This window comes from Polyodon spathula, chromosome 2, assembly GCF_017654505.1.
Source record: "Polyodon spathula isolate WHYD16114869_AA chromosome 2, ASM1765450v1, whole genome shotgun sequence".
In the NCBI taxonomy this organism is placed as follows: Eukaryota; Metazoa; Chordata; class Actinopteri; order Acipenseriformes; family Polyodontidae; genus Polyodon; species Polyodon spathula.
In genome coordinates, this window is record NC_054535.1 from 29722778 (window position 1) to 29743801 (window position 21024).

The 21024-nt window shown below is 38.9% G+C and overlaps 1 protein-coding gene across 6 annotated transcripts in view; it reads left to right on the plus strand.

Annotated features, from left to right (window-relative positions):
• Positions 1-21024, plus strand: part of LOC121295083 (tripartite motif-containing protein 2-like) — a 61353-nt gene that overhangs the window by 15099 nt on the left and 25230 nt on the right. For 3 of the 6 annotated variants that reach the window (XM_041219414.1, XM_041219473.1, XM_041219405.1), the window contains exon 1: positions 2674-2831. The exons of 1 other annotated variant lie outside the window; for it this stretch is intronic. Coding sequence is in view for 1 of the 5 variants with exons in the window: in XM_041219405.1 (XP_041075339.1) it covers positions 2812-2831 (20 nt within the window). In the remaining 4 variants the exon portion in view is untranslated. Of the gene's footprint in view, positions 1-2673; positions 2832-2888; positions 2949-18534; positions 18662-21024 lie in introns of those variants that run through there. 2 more of the 6 variants (XM_041219462.1, XM_041219451.1) reach the window with 2 other exon arrangements.

The window sequence follows — 21024 nt, forward strand, 5'->3', positions numbered from 1 at the left end:
TCACTTATGATTATCAGCTTATATAAGTACACGTATCATATAATGAAATATTAAGTGTTTATAGACTAGTTTATACAGTTAAAAGCATAGATAATCATGAAAAACCTGGTTTCAACCAGGTGTATTCAAACTTTTGACTGGTACTGTATATACTGAATATATATATATATATATATATATATATATATATATATATATATATATATATATATATATATATATATATAAACTGTTGTTGTTGTGATTTAATATGAGTAGTAGCCATAGTATTTAAAGTTAGGTGCATGTTAAACAACTACTTGATTGTTACCAGTTATTGTACTATGGCTTCTAGGAATTAAGTATGTATGGTTTTAGAGAGAAAAGCTACAGCCAGCTTTTAGTTAAATAGTAGGTGGGCTTTTGTCTGTTCTGCAATGATAAAGCATGTATGGTATTGTCCAATTATTCTAGTTAAAATGCATCTGAAGTTAATACAGTAGTTTGAAAAGTACCAGTATGCATTCTGGTTAAATACCAATGTTGTAGTTGTGTTGTCGTAACCATTTTATTTTTGTTAATGTATGTTGGGGAAATATCAAGATACTAAAAAAACAGTGACACACTATACAGATATAAATGACCATTGTAAATTCAGTACATGTTTAGTACCAGAGTATGGTTAACTTAATCTCTGCTGTATAATAGTGGTTCCATGTTACAAGAGTTAAACTGAAGGTTATCTACACAGCTTAAGTTTTCAACAATTTACTGAATTGAGTTGTATATCCTTAACCAATTTTGACTGGTTTAGAATTTATTTTAACAGCCATTTTCTCACCAATGTGTATGTCACCTTAATGTCCAGGTACCAAAAGGCAACTTCCACTCCCACTGTCATGCCAATCGTCTCTTTTTAACTGCCCTTGTCTGGCACCAGACCAGTAGAGGTCACTGTAGTGGGGTGAAGCAAACCTGCCCAACTGATTGTCTTTTTCTCCCCAGTCCTTGTGAGTCTAATGCAGCTCTCAGTATGGGTCCCTAGCCAAGAATGGCAACTCATTGCAGCACAGAGTTGTGAGCTTCCATTTATTGAGTGTTTAGGATATAATATTCTGCCTGTTTGTCTGTCATTGCATATATATGTACTGTAAGTCACACTTAAATATGTACATGTACTCAACGTTTTGGTGGATGTAGGTCATGGCGATCTTATTTTTCATGACTATGATGGCTTTAATTTTGTATTTAAAGCTGGGTAGTGGGCAGAAACATGCTTGTTTTGTATGGGTGTACTTTTTTAAATGGCTCACTTTCTAGTGTTGTCATTCTGTTATTGTGTGTCAGTTTACACCTCATTGTAAGTGTGCTGCAGCAGTCAACAGGTTGCCTCTGAGTGCAGCTCTGAGATGTAAGCTATTCTGGGAGAATATTTTTTTAGGATTAGTGAAGTGGATTCGAGGCTTCTCCAGCATTGCAGTGTTAATATGAGCTCAGCTGCAGGCTGCAGACATGTCTGTACAGTCATGAGAAGCTTTGTCAGTTTTGTTTCTCCCTTGTGGTGCTCATGGGGGTAGAGGAGGATGGATGTTTGAAATAACCCCAAAATTGAAGTGGAGGAGTTTTACATAAAGATTACATCTGTGAGTTATGCGATAACTGGTTAGTGCAGTTCTCAAGGATTTTACATGTATAGCAGCTGGGTTAGATTTAGCTAGACACAGGAATTTTGCAATTTTGACCTTTTCAACATAGAATGAAGTGTGCCAAATTGAGGGGTGGGGGTGGATTACCCTGTAGTTGTCTTACTATCTTTTGTAGAGCCTGGACACACTCACTATTATAACCCAAAGATTGGAGTATAATGATACAGTACTGCTTGACTGTGCTATCATTCAAATCTTGACAGCTCCACTACTTGAGTGCTCTAGTTTATATGTCCCAAAGAAGCAGTATTTATTTCATGGGTAATGGATATTGAGCATAGGGTTATTTAAAATTCAATTGCACATGCCAAAGAAACATTTATTTGGGGGGAGGGGGTGGGGGGATTATTTGCATATTCCAGAACAGGTTTTAAACTGTGGAGGAAAATGAGATGAAACAGATTAAATATAACTAATAATTGTTTGTACAGACGGTAGTTGAATGAGATGCAGTTAGAAATACTGTATAAGTGTTTAGCATGAGTGATTATTATTATTATTATTATTTATTATTATTATTATTATTATTATTATTATTATTATTATAATTGTTTTTTTGCAAGATAGAAAGCCATTGTTGAAAAGAGAACTATGTTACAGTACCATTTAGTACAGTCATTTAAAATAGTTTCCATTATCAATATATTAACAAGCTTAATTCATGAACATTCTGTCACATCAGCAGAAATTTACAATACTGTTGCTAGTTCTTGTCCTGAAAGTCACATGCCACTTTAATAATGGAATGTACTACAAATAGTGCTTGCATTTTGGGTTCATGCTACAGTAACTCATGCAACACTTTTCTTCTGGATTGCTATAACCCTACACTTATCTTGAGGCACTGCTGCTGTGTGCTATTCAGCATTTCCAGTTTGCCTTTTCATCTTCTGAATATTGTGGGTTGACCCTGCATCTTAATCAAACCTCAAAGCCAGAACAGGCAAGCGATTGGCTGCTGTCATCCCTTGATAAGAGTTCCTGCCCACTCCCATGGCTTGTGCTGACAGTCGTTTGTGTTTTTGTAACATAACACTTAACCCACACGATTGATGGCTATAATGGGGCTGATTGTCTGAAAGGCTGAGCAGAATCAATATTCTGCATCGGTACCCGATTCACAAGAATGGGAGCAATGGAGCGCAAGTAAGTCATTAATGTATTTATTGGAGATAAGTCCTTGTAAAATGAGCATTCGTCTATCATGTGCAGGATGTCTTCCTGATATGGGTAAAGGCAAGATAAACTGGATTCTGTGCTACAGTAAGCAATCTTTCTCTGTGAAGTACAAAAATGAGAATTATATTTAACTGAAAAAAGTTTCATGTTGGTGGCTTTTTAGTCAAGTGGTTACTGTTTGCTATAATTGTAACCATAAATTAATCATGTAAACCGTTTATCAGGCGTTGTCTATAAAGGGAGAAAAAGCCAAAGGAATTTTGAGTTTGAATATTCTCAAATTCTGTGATATAAGTAGCAAAGGGGTTTCTAGTTTGTTGTAAATTTTGCAAGTACCACCTTACACAGATTTTATTTGCTTAGGTTCTGTGATAATGAAGTCTGGAAAATGCTAGCTTTTATACTCATTTTGTTATATTCCTCCCTTCCATTGGTAATTTATCACCAGACATGTGAGTGATTAGATATTTATGCTACTGTCAATCAGTTGTAGTTCTAGAAATTCATGTTTCATTAAACCTAACAGTAAGGTTACTTACAAATGAGATGTGTATTTATATTTGTTTCTATAAAATTAAATAAACACATTTTCAATTATAAATACTGTAATACTGGGGTAGTGGAAATGCCCCTAGGCATACTAAACAATTTTAAATAAATAAATAAAAAGCCTTTGGTATTAAGTAAATTGCCTTTTTTTGCTGATGCATGTTTATAAGTAATGCTATAAAAATGAGATACTTTATTTATTTAAATTGAGGTTCCAAGGAAGACATGTTGAGCTTCAAACATTTTCATGTGTTTTGTGTGTGAAGTGGCACTCTCATTTTGTTACAGCACCCATGAGAATTAATAGTGGAATAAAAGCACAGTTTCTGAATTAGCAAATGTTTGATTTAAGAATATGCTGCTAATATAAGAATACTAGGATGTGAAAATACTATATAACATTAATAACCGAGGAGTAGCTGCATTTTGTAATTATATTAAAACAAATGATCTTCTGTTATTACAGAAATTTCAATCCGGTATAAGAGATTTTCAGTTTTCCAGAATCCCTCTTAATCCTTTGATAGACTAAAGCCCCTTTCACACTGGCACTTCTACCCTGTTCCGGACCCAGGTTAACTCAGTACATGGTTTCACACTACGCAGGATTGACAATTACAAAACAATCTTTGTTTTTACAGTCATCTTGCCTGAGCCTATTTCTGGTCCCCTTAATTTTATTTCAAACAGAGCTGACAAATGATGTGAATTGTTCATCCCCGATCCTACTTTTAACTCGCATTTCATTTTTGCTGTCACCTAATTTAACATTGTGATTTTGTTACTTTCCCCACTGGTTTAACAGAGATGACCTGACAGATTTCTTTTAGGCATAACAATTAATACCTGAGTATACACTGATAGCCAGTCTTTCGCCAAACATATCACAAAGCATTTTGAGATATTGGAGGATACACAAAAAAATGTTGTTTGGTATTAGAAGTATAACTACTCTGGTAAACATTAATAATAATCACAATACTCCATACTTTTACATTTAAAGGCATAGTGTGGACAGGGCCTAAAACAAAAAAGCGCACTCAAAGGAAAGTTACATCGTCATCCTTACTACAATGTAGTGTAGAGGTGGTGAATGAAGATCAAACCAGACACCAGGGGTCTGAGAATTCTGCTCCTATGGGAAGTACTGATGTGTGCCGAATGAACCTTGCAGTTTTCAACTGGTGATATAATTGATTAGATAACGATTGAGTACAAACCACCAATCCGCTTCCAAATCTAGCGGGCTTCTGTTCTGCATAGATGCCCGCTGGAACGTTGAAGTACTTTTTCCCTTAACATTCTAATCTACTAATCTTCTAACTAAACTGATAACATAAAAAGCTACTTAAACATACCTTCTGATGCTGGTCTAGAGACAAGGGAAATATATGTCTGTGACAGGACAATGTAATGAAGGCTCAATTCGCAGCTACTAGACAGCAAATCAACAGGGAAGATAAGATTGGTCCACAATTCTGTCATTGGCTGGATCCAAACAACACCCCCCGTCAAAACCAGCCAGTCAAACTCTCAACCCTATTTCAGTTCTTTCCGCACCAGCCAATCCACTCCCTGCCCTCTTGAATGACGCCCCGCCTCCAACAAGTTTCGAGTGAAACTCAATACTACACAGACTATACAACAATTTTACATGTCCAGATAAATTATCATAAGAATGAGTAAGACCCTACTAAATAAATATTTTAGCAATAATAATAATTTTAATAATAATGTTTTCTCTACATGTGTTGTTTTTCTATTCTAATTATGTTAGGGGCTATTTTCCTCTGCGGAATGTTACCTGGCGAAATATCAGAAGTTCAAGGTAAATATAGGTTTTAGAGCTCTTTTTAAAGAGAAAATAAAGAAATAAGTGATTTTCTAATAGCGATAGAGCCCTCTCGATGCGGGCTCTACCGTGTGGTAGATGACCTTGACTTTCGTTAGTGCTCTCGCCTACGGCTCGGGACGCATAACTCCAGTCTCTGTCATCTAGTAATGCGTGAAGCACAATCTTTCTAATTTTATTAGGAGCATAAACACTCCGTTAAACATAAATAATCACAATACTCATACTTTAATGTATTTTTGTTTTATTTCCCTGTAAAAATTCTAGAAAATGCAAGGGTGCAAATTTAATGCTATGGCGCTAATTCTGGTGCCAGTGTTTAATTAAAATATATATATAGCATATATATATATATATATATATATATATATATATAATATATATCGTTGGTAAGATGATGATGATGATGGTAGTGTAGCCCAGAGCTGCGGCGTTCCAGGATACAATGATTGACACAGAGAAAGGTTGCGGTTCAAAGCAGTTGTATATTTATTGTTTCTATCTTATTTTTTATAGATGCTCTCACTCCTTTCCTCTCAAATCCTTCAACTTGCTCCCTTCAGTCTCCCACCCCGCCCAGCTCCTGTTCCTCCCTCTCCTCTCGCACACCCCCTCAGTCCCTCCCCGTTCCTCATTCTGACTGGTCGTTTTGTTTAGTTTTTGTTCATTTGGCTTTTATTTCTGTAACAATTTTTGCACTTAAGTGCTTTCAAAACTTCAAATTCATGTATCTGGGTCTGTGAGAAGGGGCTACGAACCTGAAAGTGTGTATGTGTGTGTGTGTGTGTGTGTGTGTGTATATATATATATATATATATATATATATATATATATATATATATATATATATATATATATATAAATAGAGGTACCTGTCAGGTTTTAAATTACCCAGGTTTCGATTTATTAATTTGAGAATTTTAAGAAAATGTAGAAAACATGACAATATAGTTGTAAGCAATGTGTAATAAAGATAACGTTAAAACAAGTTTTTGCATTAAGCCTTTTCTAAACTTGACAGGATATCAGTGTTTTACAAAACAATAGCACAGCGAGCGGCAAGCACAAATCGATAATAATAATAATAACTGTGGCGACTATTCTTCTCAGGAACTAAATCGGAAACAAAACAATATAACAACATCCTGTTGGTTTACAGTGCCGAGAAAGTTTGTGAACGCCTTAGGATTTTCATATATTTCAAACCTAAAATGTTATTAGATCTTAGTCTAAGTCCTAATAATAGATTAAGATAACCTGATTAAACAAATGACACAAAAACATGACACTTTTTCAATGTCTATTTATCCACAAATGATTCAACATTCAATGTCCATGTGTGAACAAGTATGTGTTCAGTAACTGGTGACATCCCCTTGAGCAGCAATGACTTCAACTAAGTGTTTCCTGTAACTGTTGGTCAGTGAGAAATTTTAGCCCATTCCTCTTTGCAGAACTGCTTAAACTCGGTGACATTTGAGGACTTCCTTGCATTGACAGCTCGCTTCAGGTCCTGCCACAAGATTTTGATGGGGTTTAGGTCCGGACCTTGACTAGGCCATTCTAAAACGCATAACTTCTTCTTCTGCAGCCATTCTTTTGTAGATCTGCTTGTATGTTTAGGATCATTGTCTTGCTTCAGCTCATAGATGGTTGGCCTGACATCCTCCGATACAATGATACAATGCAGAATTCATGGTTGTGTCAATGACGGCAAGCCGTCCAGGTCCAGAGGCAGCAAAGCAGTCCCAAACCACCACACTCCCACCACCATGCTTGACGGTTCTTCACAACTTTTAGATGTTCCACAAACACACACTGTGGCAGAGCAAAGCTCTGCCCTTTTTAAATTGTCAGGGATGGGGTTAATTTCCCCTACCTGTCTGGGTTTATTATGTTCAGGTGGCTGGGGTTGATTAGGTTAATTAATGATCAATCAGCGCCCAGCCACCTGACATAAAAGGAGGCGTCTGCTTCTCATTTGGGAGGAGGGAGCTGAGGAACCAGGTTGGTGTTTGTGGTTGTTTTGTGATTTTTGAATTTTGATAAATCCAGTGACGGCATTGCCCAGCCTGGAAACTTTATTTTTGTGAGTTTTGTTTTTGCTTTATTTGTGTTTGAGTATCTGTTATTTTGCCCTTGTGCACTTTATTTTTGTGTTTATTTATAGTAAAATTGTTACTTTTTTGAACTGCAGACTGTCTCTGGGCCTCTATCCACTCACCAGCCTGCCACATTTGGTGTTATTAGTGGGATAGCGCCACCTAGAGGCTCAGAGCAGTATTTTAATTTATTTTTTTGAATTTTTGGGAGAATTTTTTTTTTTTTTTTGGAATTATGGGAAAGAGCAGACCGTGGCAAAGGCAGGAAAAGCAGCAGCTGAAGAAATGTAAGCTGCTGCAGCCACAGCTGGAGGACCAGGCCAGCCTCTTCCCCTGGTGTTCCTGGTGTGGGAAGGAGGACCGTCGTTGGCGGTCCTGCCCAGACGTGCCACCGGCAAACTGGTGTGGCCGGTGTGAGGAGGACGGCCACAACTGGGCAGGATGCTCCTACAACCAGGGCCAGGAAGAGGTGCAGTGTTCACCCCACCCCACTACCGCCAGCACCACCACCTTCACCACCATCCCAGGAGATCTAGGGCTGGTTGATGCACCCTGAGGTAGACCTCGTCCACGATCTCCCCATACTTATCAACACGCTGTGGCGTCGAGATGGGGAGAGGTGGGAACAGTGGGAGGAACAACACCACTCAGCGTCCTTCCCAGAGGTTGCCCTCATGGTGGTTAATTACCTGGTGGTAGACATGGGAGATGCCCCGGTGACTCCAATAAAGAGGGGTGAGCCACCTTCCCGAGAGCCAGAGAGGGGTGAGCCGCCTTCCTGAAAGCCAGAGAAGGAGGAGGAGCCGCCTTCCCGAGAGCCAGAGAGGGAGGAGGAGCCGCCGTCGCTCCCAGAGCCAGAGAGGGAGGAGGAGCCGCCGTCGCTCCCAGAGCCAGAGAGGGGGGAGGAGCCGCCGTCGCTCCCAGAGCCAGAGAGGGGGGAGGAGCTGCCGTCGCTCCCAGAGCCAGAGAGGGGGGAGGAGCCGCCGTCGCTCCCAGAGCCAGAGAGGGGGGAGGAGCCGCCGTCGCTCCTGGAGCCAGAGGGGAGGAGCTATAGCCCAAGGATGCCTGCCTTGCACCGCCCAGGGATGCCACGCCTGCTCCGCTCAGGGATGACACATTTGGATCGCCTGGGGTTGCCTGCTGCTTCGCATCACCTGGGGTTCCCTGCTGCTCCGCATCGCTTGGGACTGCTGGTGTCTCCTTTTTGTTTTCTAGGGTTGCCGAGGATCCGCTGCCGTCGCCACCTCCGCCACTAGAGGGAGCCGGGCCGCCGTCGCCGCCTCCGCCACTAGAGGGAGCCGGGCCGCTGTCGCCGTACTATCTTGGAGATCCGGGGCCCCCTCAACCAAAGAAGGCTTGGGGGCTCCGACATCAACCCTGCCCACCACCACCCACCATAATAGCCCACCCAAGGGACATAATTGGACTCTTGGGGGGAGGGGGGGAGGGGGGAGTTGGCCGATTGCGGCCGGTGTACGTTGTACATGGGGGGAGGTGTGTGGCAGAGCAAAGCTCTGCCCTTTTTAAATTGGCAGGGATGGGGTTAATTTCCCCTACCTGCCTGGGTTTATTATGTTCAGGTGGCTGGGGTTGATTAGGTTAATTAACGATCAATCAGCGCCCAGCCACCTGACATAAAAGGAGGCCTCTGCTTCTCATTTGGGAGGAGGGAGCTGAGGAACTAGGTTGGTGTTTGTGGTTGTTTTGTGATTTTTGAATTTTGATAAATGCAGTGAAGGCATTGCCCAGCCTGGAAACTTAATTTTTGTGAGTTTTGTTTTTGCTTTATTTGTGTTTGAGTATCTGTTATTTTGCCCTTGTGCACTTTATTTTTGTGTTTTATTTATAATAAAATTGTTATTTTTTTGAACTGCAGACTGTCTCTGGGCCTCTATCCACTCAACAGCCTGCCACACACACACAAATATAAATTCTAAGTAGTAAAACTGGTAGAAATTTATATTTTACATAATTGTGTGTGTGCGTATCTGTGTTGTAAAGGTTGTAAAGCCAGACAAACAAGTAGCTAATGCACGGTGTAATTCAGATTATGCGCGACAACAAGTGACAACATTTCTCTTGTTAAATGTTTTCATCTTCATGGGAAAGCATGACGCTCTCCTTACAATATTCAGAATCGTTCTTTTCCTACTTCGTAAGCAGACACAGACATATAAATATCCCCTCCCTTAAATGATTATGAATTGAATTATCTACATTGGTATGGCCGATTTTTTATTTTTTTTCTTAAATCAGAACTGCATACCAACGCATTTCCTGAAAAGTACGGCAAACAGGTCATGACTTGTGCTTGTAAATGGCGTCAGTGATAACTCTGTGATACATTAATAATAACGGTGTGGCTTCCAATAGGGAATGCTTTATCTACAGTTATTGCGTAGATATAGTTTCTTACCAAAAAGATCAAATAAGTAGCCTTTATTTAAAAATAAATAAGCAAATAAATCAGGTGAAATATTTCCTTGGCAGAGTTTTCAAATTCCATTTTCTCCGGCTTGGTTGGATGTCATTGTTATTTATTCACAAGCCAGAAGTTCGTGATCAGGAACGGCACATTATTGTTATGACCAAACAGTCGCACATGTCTCTACTGTGACTGCCATCAAAACCCAGCTGGCTCAATTTACGGTAGCTATTGCGACCGTCCATAAGGTAATAGCAGTGCTGTGCTACTGCATTAGTTTTAAAACTGAACATAACAGCCATATCAACAGCAACTACTACAGTGGAATAGGGCCAATATATTTCGCAAAGAATCCCACAGCGTGATACGTATTTAACACTAATAACTATTATTATTATTATTATTATTATTATTATTATTATTATTATTATTATTATTATTTCTTTCAATGTTTCCAGTACTGAAAAAGGTTACACAAGTCTACAGAGCTGAAGGGACTAAATGTATCATGCAGTTATGTGTGATTTATTTATTTATTTATTTAATCATTACTCAAAAGAGATCCGGGTACCTGGGTACTTTTCATGACAAGTACCCGGTTCTGGATTTTCTACCCGTGCCAACCTCTAATATATATATTAGATGCTATATAAGCGTTTTGCAGGAGGCAGAAAACAAGAGATTCTTTGGATCTTTCCAAAACCTTTTATTCTCTGGATGCTATCTCAGTACCCACACACAGACCACAGCTTTGTCAGCTTCTCTGGTTACATTTACCAACAACACAAAATGGCGTTGCAGCACCTTCTTATAACCTCAGCCCCACACCCTTATGCAAATAAGGTACCAGGGCTCCAGGACATCCCATTGGCCCTCAGCCACACACTAGGATCAATGGGCACAGGTAGATAACAACCAATGGTAACAGACCAGGGAAGACAAACAGGCAGACGGGTTACGTTATACATTGGAATACCCACACAAAAGGTCAACAAAGCAGCAGCGGAATACAGTGGGGAGGGAATAAATGCACGGCATGTAAACACATATAGACAGCGGGAATGACAGTACACAAACACAATGCACAGATCGTTAATATGTAGTACAGCACGGTAGCAGGTGGAGTCAGGTAACAAACCTGGCCCCAAGTTAATTTTGAGTAATTGTTTAAGTTGAGTTGATTGTTTTGTTAATTGTTTTATTGTTTTGGCAGTTGGCAAGGTTAATTACAAATTAAAGCCAGCTGCCTGTACCTGCTTCTGTGTTGCATAAAAGCCTCACAAATAGTTAATTTCAGGACTGTTGAGAAGAAGGAATTAGAGGGCTGTGTGCTCTGTTTCTGAGCAGTCGCAATTGTAATTACTGTGTGTACAATTCTGTGTGTTTAATGTGAAAAACTGTGTGTTTAAATCACTGCAGGAAGAGCATTAAATAGTGTCTGTTTCCAAGACTGAAGTATTTATCTCATTATGAAGGACACTGGGAGGGGGGAGGGGAGTTTCATTACTGCCACAAGAGAATAGAAAGCAAAACTAATTAGCGGTTGCAAGAAATAGGTCAAAATGTGTAGCTAATCCTCACAGGAAGTGACATGCAGTTTGATGTTGACGTGGGATGCGCTGACAGGGGTCTTTTACTGTGTCCAGTACACTTTGACATTGGCCATCAAATGAAGTGCTGATGTCTTGAGATTAATGAAGCTTGCTGTTTCATCACTTATCTTGACTCCCTGTCCTTTTGAATGCTGGTACTGCTCAGAGATTTTGATTACACAACAAACTAGTCCAGTGGCTGAGTGACAGGAGACGGTGGGGTGGGGAGGGGTACATATTGCTAATTTACAACAGTCCAGGGATGGAAATAAGAAAAAGGCACAGATTGAGTCCTTTCAAATTATGCTATAAATGTAATTAGATAATCAGAAGAATGCAAGTATTTTATGTTTTTTATTTTTGTAAATGGCTAAAAATTGGTGTTTAGATGACTTGACAGCTGCCAAGAACTGCTCAAATCATATAACAACACTGCAAAATGGGTCTAAGAATTTCTTTAGGACATACATTTGGGAGTATTCTATCAGTGTTTATCTGTTGAAATGTTAAATAAGAAAGCCTACCTTTATTGCTATTCCCCGCATTCCCTGCAGAAAGACAAGTTGTGAGGAGTAAAATTACTTTGGCAGAATTCCTCAGCTGTTTAATGAACCGAGGAAAATTGGATAAAAAATATCAAAAACAGAAGAGACTGTAAAAATTGTCCCCAGAAGCACTTAAAATTAACTGCAGAGTTCCAGAAATAATCCTTCTAAAGCCTCAGTCCTTGAGGATTTGGGATTTGTAGTTTGAACTGCCCTGGGGGGCTGTCAGACAGATGGGGGATGGTAAACATGATGGGTGCTATAGGGATGGGGTTAGGGTTGACAGTTGTTGTGTTTTTTTTTTTTTTGCAGTGAGTGTTATTCCATCACCCCCATCTCATTAAGGTTTAAGTCTGGGTTTAATTACCGTCAAAGGTTGAACCTTAGGACCACTAAAATGTGTAATTTGTCATGGATTTCACTCTGACCAGATGGAAGTCTAAAATCAGTGCTCTTTATGCAGCTGCTTGTCTGGAGTCTAGTCTGGGACAATAGAGGAATAAGCAGAATAGAAAGAAGTGATCCTTTAGTTACAAATGGATTGGACAGATTCTGCTGCCAACAGTAGAAGCCCAGTGAGGCCTGATCTATAGATTGGTACTAAGAGGAAAAATAAATAGGCCGTACAAGGTCTACTATTTTGTTTTAAAATTATGCCTATTTTTTCATGTCACCTGTTCAATTATTTTGAGTCAGTTAAAAAATAATTGATATAGTCATATGTGTTGTAAAAGGTACAGTATCTACTATACATATATACCAAGCTATTACCATACATTATGCAGTAAAAACTGTTTGCACTGCACAAGTATACTGTAAACTCTGAATGGAATGGCGTAGCATGTTCTATGCCAGTGAGTTTTATGGAATGGGTTTTTATTTTTTTTAGATTTTTTTTTTCACTGTTTGGTATTGTGTTTCGATTTCATGGATTCTTCTTGTGTGCAGTCTCCCTACTGTTAGTCCACAATGGGAGTCTCAAGACAGGGGAAAAAAAAAACATACCTGGCCTGGATTTTTTCAATCATTGAGACTGTTCCTATTCTTTTAAAACGCTATCAGAAAAATTGACTGCAACAACTTCAAAGGAGAGATTCAAGGAGATTTATAATATATTAATGCTATACACAGCTTCCTTCACTAAAATAATAATAATAATTTGGTCACATTCTGCATAATGGAAATTGTTAGGAATAAAGTGTTTTCAGAAACACACAGTCCAATTACTTTGTCAAATTGTTGTTCACCTTGTATCTTCTGATTCATTTTTGATTCTTTGTACAGTAGTTCACTTATACATTGATAATATCATTCTTGGTTTTTATATGCCTGTAGCAGGGGGAGATCTGTGCTGACTCTGCTGGCGTGTTCACAGTGCTGCAGGAAGAGGGCTGCAGTCGTCCAACAACCGCCTGCGAGTCATGGCAGTGACACAGGGAGGTGGGAAAGCGGGTGTGTGGACTTTCCCCCTCTCTGAATGGCTGGGAGGCGAGTCTTGGGGAGATTGTTAGCCCTATAAGTTAACGCTCTGCTGTTTCTGCAGGTCTGCCCTTATAGACGGCCGAGTGTGGAAGCGCTGGTCCAGGACCGAGAACCATTCGGGAGAGAAAATGAAACTAAACGTTTCACAGCAAGACAGTGAGGGCGGGGAACCCTTGGGTAGACCCCAGGAAAAAAATAACTAAGCAGGCTAGTTAGCCGGCAGTGTAGGCCGGTGATCCGGGTCGCACGGATAGCTGTCAAGTGCAGCACCTTTTCTTCGTAGTTTTGTTACTGTTTTATTTTCCCTGTTTCTTTGTGCCTTCTGTTTTGAATTATTGTTTCGAAGCATCTGCAAGTGCGCCGGTATTGTATACCATCGCTTGGTATTCCCGTGGTTCTGTTTACCATCGTTGGTAAGCAGACCACGGACCAACAGCGCCCTCTGCGGGCTAAAAGAAAAAGAGCACCCCAAATAAAACTGGGCACCTGTGCGGTGTTGCCAAATCCACCTGTCTGTCTCCTGTGTCAGTGAATTACCCACCACTCTTCCACAATGCCAAAGAAATTTCTGTGATAGTGCAAAGAAGTAACAGACAGCTTATGTTTCTTTTCTTCTTTTGTCCAAATTGTGTTTCTTAAGCATAGGCTTTACCACAGCGACCTTAAGAGCTGAGGATTCTATACCGGAGGAAAGTGAACCGTTCCACATTTTTAAATGTGGGTATTAATAACACCAAGATAATATTTTAATAGTTTTGTAGGAATAGGATCAAGAGAGCAAGTAGTATCTCTCATATGTCAAATTAGCTCTGTCCATTCCTGTAAGGTAATCAAAGAAAAAGCTCCCATAGTAGCCTTAATAGGTGTTCTTCTTAATAGACGGAGTCTGTGGAATCTCATTTCAGATGTCTAGTATTTTTTTTTTTTTTAAAGAAATGTAAGAATTGCAGCTGTGAGCGGAGCTAGTGGCAAGGGTAGCACTATTAGGGGAACAATTACCTAATATATTTAGGGTAGCAAAAATAAATCTAGGATTATTTTTTTGTTTAAATTAAATTTGAATAATATTATGATCTAGCCAATGCCAGAGCCTTCCTATATTTAGCCATGTGGCCCTTCCATGCGATGTAATGATTGTGCCGTTTAGATTCCCGCCATCTCCGTTCTATTTTACGACCCTCATATTTCATCTTACGAGTTGTATCATTAAACCACTGTGAGCTTTTTTTTAAAAGACACTCTCTGAGTTTTCATTGGTGATACAGTATACAGATACCAGTTAAGGTGGTGCTGTAGGTATTAGCCAGCTCATCTACTGATGAGGACTCATCATCAATACATCAGAAAACTTAACCTTGAAAAGAATGGCAAGATGATCAGAAATAATAAGATCTAGGGTTATAACGTTCTTAACAGCTAAACCACGAGAAATTACTGGATCTAAAGTATGGCCACTATTATGCGTAGGACCTTTTGACATGCAGGATATAATCTAAGGAATCCAGTAGCCTCAAAAATTCAGAGTTAGAATCGGAATCAATGTCAACATGAAGGTTAAAATCACGTAATAAAAGAATATTTGGCTGTCAGTATAGATAGCAGATCCTCAAATTCATTCAGAAATAATAGGTTTGACTTAGGTGGTCAACAAATAATTACAATATGAACAGGTAATGGACTGTTTAATATCTAGGTTAAAACTTCAAAGGATGAATAACCTTCAACAATTTCCTGTTTGATTCCAAGTTCACAATGAAAAACAATAGCAAGTCCACCTCCCTACCCAGTAGAGCGAGCTTTCTGGAAAAAAAAAAGAGTAGTTAGGTGGAGAAGCCTCAATCAAGGAAACATTGTCATTCAGTCCAAGCCATTCAGTTAAAGAGAGAATATCAATGTTGTAATCCTGAATAAAATCACTAATTAACGGAGCCTTATTAGACAGAGACCTGGCATTTATTATAAACCTAGGTGTAAATTGGTTAAGTCAAGAGCATGTGATTGAGCAGGGGTAATAGGAATTTGACGAAGGTTACTGTAGCATGCACCTCTGTGTTTACGGAGCAGGCAGCGCGAGTGGTAGGATACTTTAACATGAATTTTACATGCCTCTTTCGATTCCCTCCCCACCCCAGTTCCTAGTTTAAATATTTTGCTAGGTGGTGTTCAGTGTTATTAGCTAGCCTGCTTGCCCATGGCCATATCTATTTATTTTCCCAAAGTAATCCCAGTTGTTTAAATCCCAGTCCTTCTTGCACATACCAGCCAGCCAGCCAAGTATTTAAGGCCCTAATTCTACTGAATACTTAATCTGCACCACCAACAACAGGTAGTAGATCTGAGAGAATAATTCTGCATCCTAACTTTTTCAGCAGTCTTATTCATGGTTTAAAATCCTTTCAGAATCTCAAATTTTCTGTTCCTTATGTCATTTGTACCAGCATGTACAATGACTTTTTGTGATTTAATAATCTGTGCACTCTTGATTCAATATCCTTTACTTTTGCTCCAGGGAGGCAGGTAACAACCCTATTTACAGGATCTTTACAGGTAAAATAACTGTCGACAGAAATCACCTCTGATTTCATTCAGCACTAGGTCGTCATTGCTCAGTGCTTGGAATCTATAAGCTAGATCAATCTCCTCCTTATGTTCACTGTTCAGTGTTGTCCTCCTCTTCGTACTTTTTCTAACAGTTACCCACTCTCCATTCACTTCCTGCTTTTTATTCATATGTACCTACTCAGATCCCTCGCACACATACAGTACAAATGTAATGCTGTGACACTGAAGCGTCACATGGAGCAGGTGAATTTAAAATTTAAGTTAAAATTGTGAGTCGTTTTCAGCCTCACCTTCAGTATCCAAAACTAACCACGTGTTATTAATTTTGTTAAAACCATTTTCAATTAACTGCTAATTTAATGGCTTCCTATGTACTCACATGTACCTCTCAGAACTACATTTCCCATCAGGCTCCTGCCCACATGTAACTGAGATGGATTTACCAGTGAGCAGGAGGATGATGGGAAATGTAGTTGAGCGGTCCATGCTGGTACATAGGAAGCCATCTTGAGGCAGGGAATGCAATGTAAAAGTTTTTAAAAAAGTGATCAAAATGTAAAAAAAAGGAAATTAAATTAAAACAATAGACCCACCTTATGTAAACAGTTATAGCAACACATGGGAACATATAACACAATAAAATAAAAAGGTCCTTATGTACCCTTTAATGGAGAGAACTGAGTAAAAACAAAAGGTAAAATTATATCATAGGATACGACTAACTTAGCCCTGCTCTGGCCCCGACACAGTTTGGTTCAACTAGCAGCAGCTTCTCACAGGCTAGCTAGGACAAATAGACAACCAGCAGCAGCCTCTCGCAGGCTAACTAGAACAAATAGACAACCAGAAGCAGCCTCTCGCAGGGTAGCTAGGACACATACAGATAACCAGCAGTAGCCTCTCATGGGCTAGCTAGGACAAACACAGACAACCAGCAGCAGCCTCTCACAGGTCAGTAGGACTGGTGGAGGTCTTAGAAACAATTACAATAAAGCCGCAGTGTAAATCGTAGGTTAAGCGTGACCTCTGTGGTTTAGAATTGGAATATTAATAATTTGGGTTCGTTCAACTGCGGGCTACCAAGGGAATTTATTATTCCTTATTAGGCTGATAGATACTTATTTTTAATCAACATTATTACTTTGCCTCACCTTGTAAAAAAGTTGCTAATAATCCGGTTGTTTTGAAGCCATTCAAACACATTCAGCTAACAGCTATGGTGGTATGAACTGAGCCATATGGTGGCCCTGTAGTCTGCAATGACAGTAAAAGAGTTTGAAGAGCACAGAGGCTATGATATCAGCATTACTTTTAATGTATGCACACAACAAGGGCAACGTGTAAAAGAGCCTAAATAAATAATTATTAGCATGATTTTAATCGATGCCTCACAGCTGGTATCCATGAACAGATAAGCATCTCGCTTCAAAAATGGGTAAACAATTAATAAAAGCTTATCCATTTGCTACCAATACAATTGGTGAGATGTTTGTTTATGGTGTGCGGGGTGGGTCACACAGTCAGGGCAGTGAAGTCCCTGATTTTCACTGGGATTTCCAGAGGGAGCATTGCATATAGTACAGATAATAATTACAGATAATAGTACAGTGCACTGTAATGAACAATAATAAATGCTATATAATGATTAAATACAAATAGGATATTAAGCAAATTAGTAGCCAATATGTCCAACTTTTTAACGACCATTGTCATAGTTAAAGATCTATGTGGACATTATTGTTTTACATGCGCTATGAAAATCAAACGGTTATCTGATCAGCAGCTGATTTTGCTTTAATCATCCTGATCATACAATATATTTTGCTGTACTAAGCTCCTTGATAACCATGGTATCTACTGACCTGCAATAAGTTATACAGATAATTAAGATCTGCCTGTCAAAAGACTGTAAACGTGCCAGCTCGAAAATCTCATGTTGGTAAATCATCTGTTGCATCCAGGGTTTCATCAGGTTTTGATGCACTACAGTAGTAGCAGCAAGTCGTGCTATCTGACAGCCAACTGTGTGTGACTGTTGTAAATAAATATGTGCTACTGTTGTGGATACAATAGGCTGTAATCTCCATTTTCCCTTCTTGTGTTGAAAATGGCCGTTGAATTTGTGACCGTTTTTAGGACATGCAGGCAAATGTAATAAAAAAAAAAAAATTCAGTTTGCCGCATTACAGTTGAGAATGCAGATGGGTGTAGTAGTGCTGGACATTTAGTTTTATTTAAATATTTTTTGAATGGCCTGTGCGTTCAGGTTAGTGAAGCCAGCTAAATGTATTACAGAATGTGATGGTGTGTAACTGCAGTGCAGAATTGCAGTGATTGGCTTTTCTTTCACTGTGGAATGGGAGGACTGCTAGATGGTGGCCTGTGCTGTGTGTGTCACCGGGCAGCTTTATCTATAGGGCAGCCTGTTATTTGAAACTGAAAGCAGTCTATGGTGAGTGTGCACAGTGAGCCAGCAGTGAACGGAGAGCGACAGGACAGATCATATTGCTTTGTGATTTTCCAAAGTTGACTGCCCTAGAAAAACAGCTGACTTCATTTCTCTGGAAACTGTCGTAGAATGAAAACTAACTGACAAACTGTCAGGTTTTGATATAAAATTAAGCCTGTTTTGAGGATAGAAGTTGAAAAGGAAAGTTATTTCTTACATTTTACAGTACAGCATAACTGGTAAGTAAGAAAACACTGTTTATCACAAACCTATCAACTGAGGCAGTGTGTTGGGTTCTTGCTTCTTTTATTTATGTTGTAATTTTAGTGCTGCAAAATAAAAATAAGTAAAACTCTACTTATTAAAATCAATACAGGCTGTTGTATGGAGTCCATTCTGTTATGCAGCATTTGTGTGATGATTTGCAAAGTTTCTATTGTTGGTATTATAATTCATTCTTTCTTTGCTAATCAAAGTTTGCTTCCTGAAAATTCCAACACACCTTTTTTTGGCTGTACTACTAAGGGTTGTTTCGTTCTGTATGATACATTGTGAGTAAGGTGTCACTTAGGACATACACAGAACATGTGAACTTATTACGAATCACAACATGTATTCAGGAATACCTTTCAAATTGTGCTGTAGTGTTCAATTTACACAGTCTGTACAGCATAACATACACAGAATTTAGTTCCATTAGTGCAAAATGAAGTTGTTGTTGTTGTTTACCCTCTATACATATCCCAGGTTTTGAGGTATGATGTAATGTTTATGATGAGCGCTGGGAACTGGGAGCCCCTGTGCTTGAATTTCAATTTGATGCAAAGTTCAGCTATAAAACGTGACACAAGACAAGCTGAAGCTAAACGCTGTGGTTACTCTTGGTTGGACTTTTGTGTGGTTGGCTCGGGGAGTGGAAATAAATAGGTTTACACTGGATGTCTCTTTCGCCCTTTTTGGTTTCCTGTGATTTCATGGTTTCCATGGCAAATGAAAGCATCCCTCACTACTACAGGAAGTTCTCTGCCTTGAAACATGGAAATCTGGTCTTTTGTTTTTGCTGCGTAAACATGTTGCAAAGTCCCAATATTCAGATTACTGTCTCAGCTTTCAAAGTAACTACCCAGCCATATGAAAATCATAAAAGTCATAAAAGCAATTCACTGAAGTGGCAAAGAGGTTATTTAAGGTTTACACTTTATTGAAGAATAATAATAATAAAGTTGTCAGTATCTCAACCAGCAGACAGTGAAATTATCCTTTTTGAATCCGCCCAATGCTAAATATCCCGCCGGTGACCTGGCCCTTTTAAATCACCTGATGCCAAAGACAAAGGGATTAAAAACTTTGATAAGCTTTTATAGTTTTTTTTTTTTTCTTAGTCTGTTAACAAATGATAAGAGTAAATATTTTTGAAGATCTGAAGCTTAAAAACTCTCCACCTAAATAGTGTTCTGATTTCCGTACTTCATTAAGCTAAACTATATTTGCACTACATACTAACATTTTAACGTATACATTACTCAGTGTTTCTATACATTATTATGGATTTTTCTTGTAAATCATTGAATAGAGACAAGGATGTTTTCTTATGAATCTTTCAACGACATCTTAAGCATCAATGCCCATGCCATAATGCATGTTCTTTAGAACTAGTGCAGCCGATCGATCTTAACCTATCGTAGATCTTAGCACTGTTTTGACATGCCAAAGCATAGAAAAAAAAAAAAAAAAGTTTTGTTTCAGCACTCGTAACTAGGATAATTTGACTGATTTGTAGCATCTTTTACAGGTTCAGAAATAAGTCCTTATCACTGTGTCTTAGAGATGTGAGCAAACTGCTTAGTATTTGGTATGATACCATGGTATTTCTGATTCACCTGTCTCTCCACACTTCCAGTTCAATAGTGAGGCTGTTGTATCATTGCATATCATTTTGGTTGCGATTGAGATCAGATGGCAGTTGTATAATCTCATCCAGAGGGAACTTGATCATAATTTGAGGAATTGACTAAAACACAGCTCACACAAGACGACATCACAAACAGAATAATTATCTTTTTTTTTTTTTTTTTTAATAGCAGTCCTTGGGTTTATCTGCCAGATGATTTGTGCAGTTCTGTGCAGGGCATTGTCTCTTCTGCACCTTAACAATAGACTAACTGTTTTACTTTAATATAACATTGACTGGATAAGTCCTGTATAGGATATATCCTGTATATAAGTCAATATGACAGTATTTTGAATAGATATCTGTGATGGGGTGCCCACTCATTGTGTGTATTTTATTATTTATGTATGTATTCTGTTGTTGTTGTTGTTGTTGTTGTTATTATTATTGTGTTTGTGTGGGCTGTCGAGCACCGTCCGTCTTTTATTGTTTACCGTTTTGAGACTGACGAAAAAGCCGCTCTTATAGGGGTTAAAACCCCTTCCCTAGTACCCTCGTGGGAATGTGACTGGAGCCTTAATAAGGTAATTTATTAATAGGTAATTAAGGCTCTAGCCACGAATATAAAAAGACCCATTGCTGGCTCAGATGGCAGAGTGTGTCAAGGAGAGACTTGAGTTTGTGAAAAGAAGTAAACAATTGCTATGTATG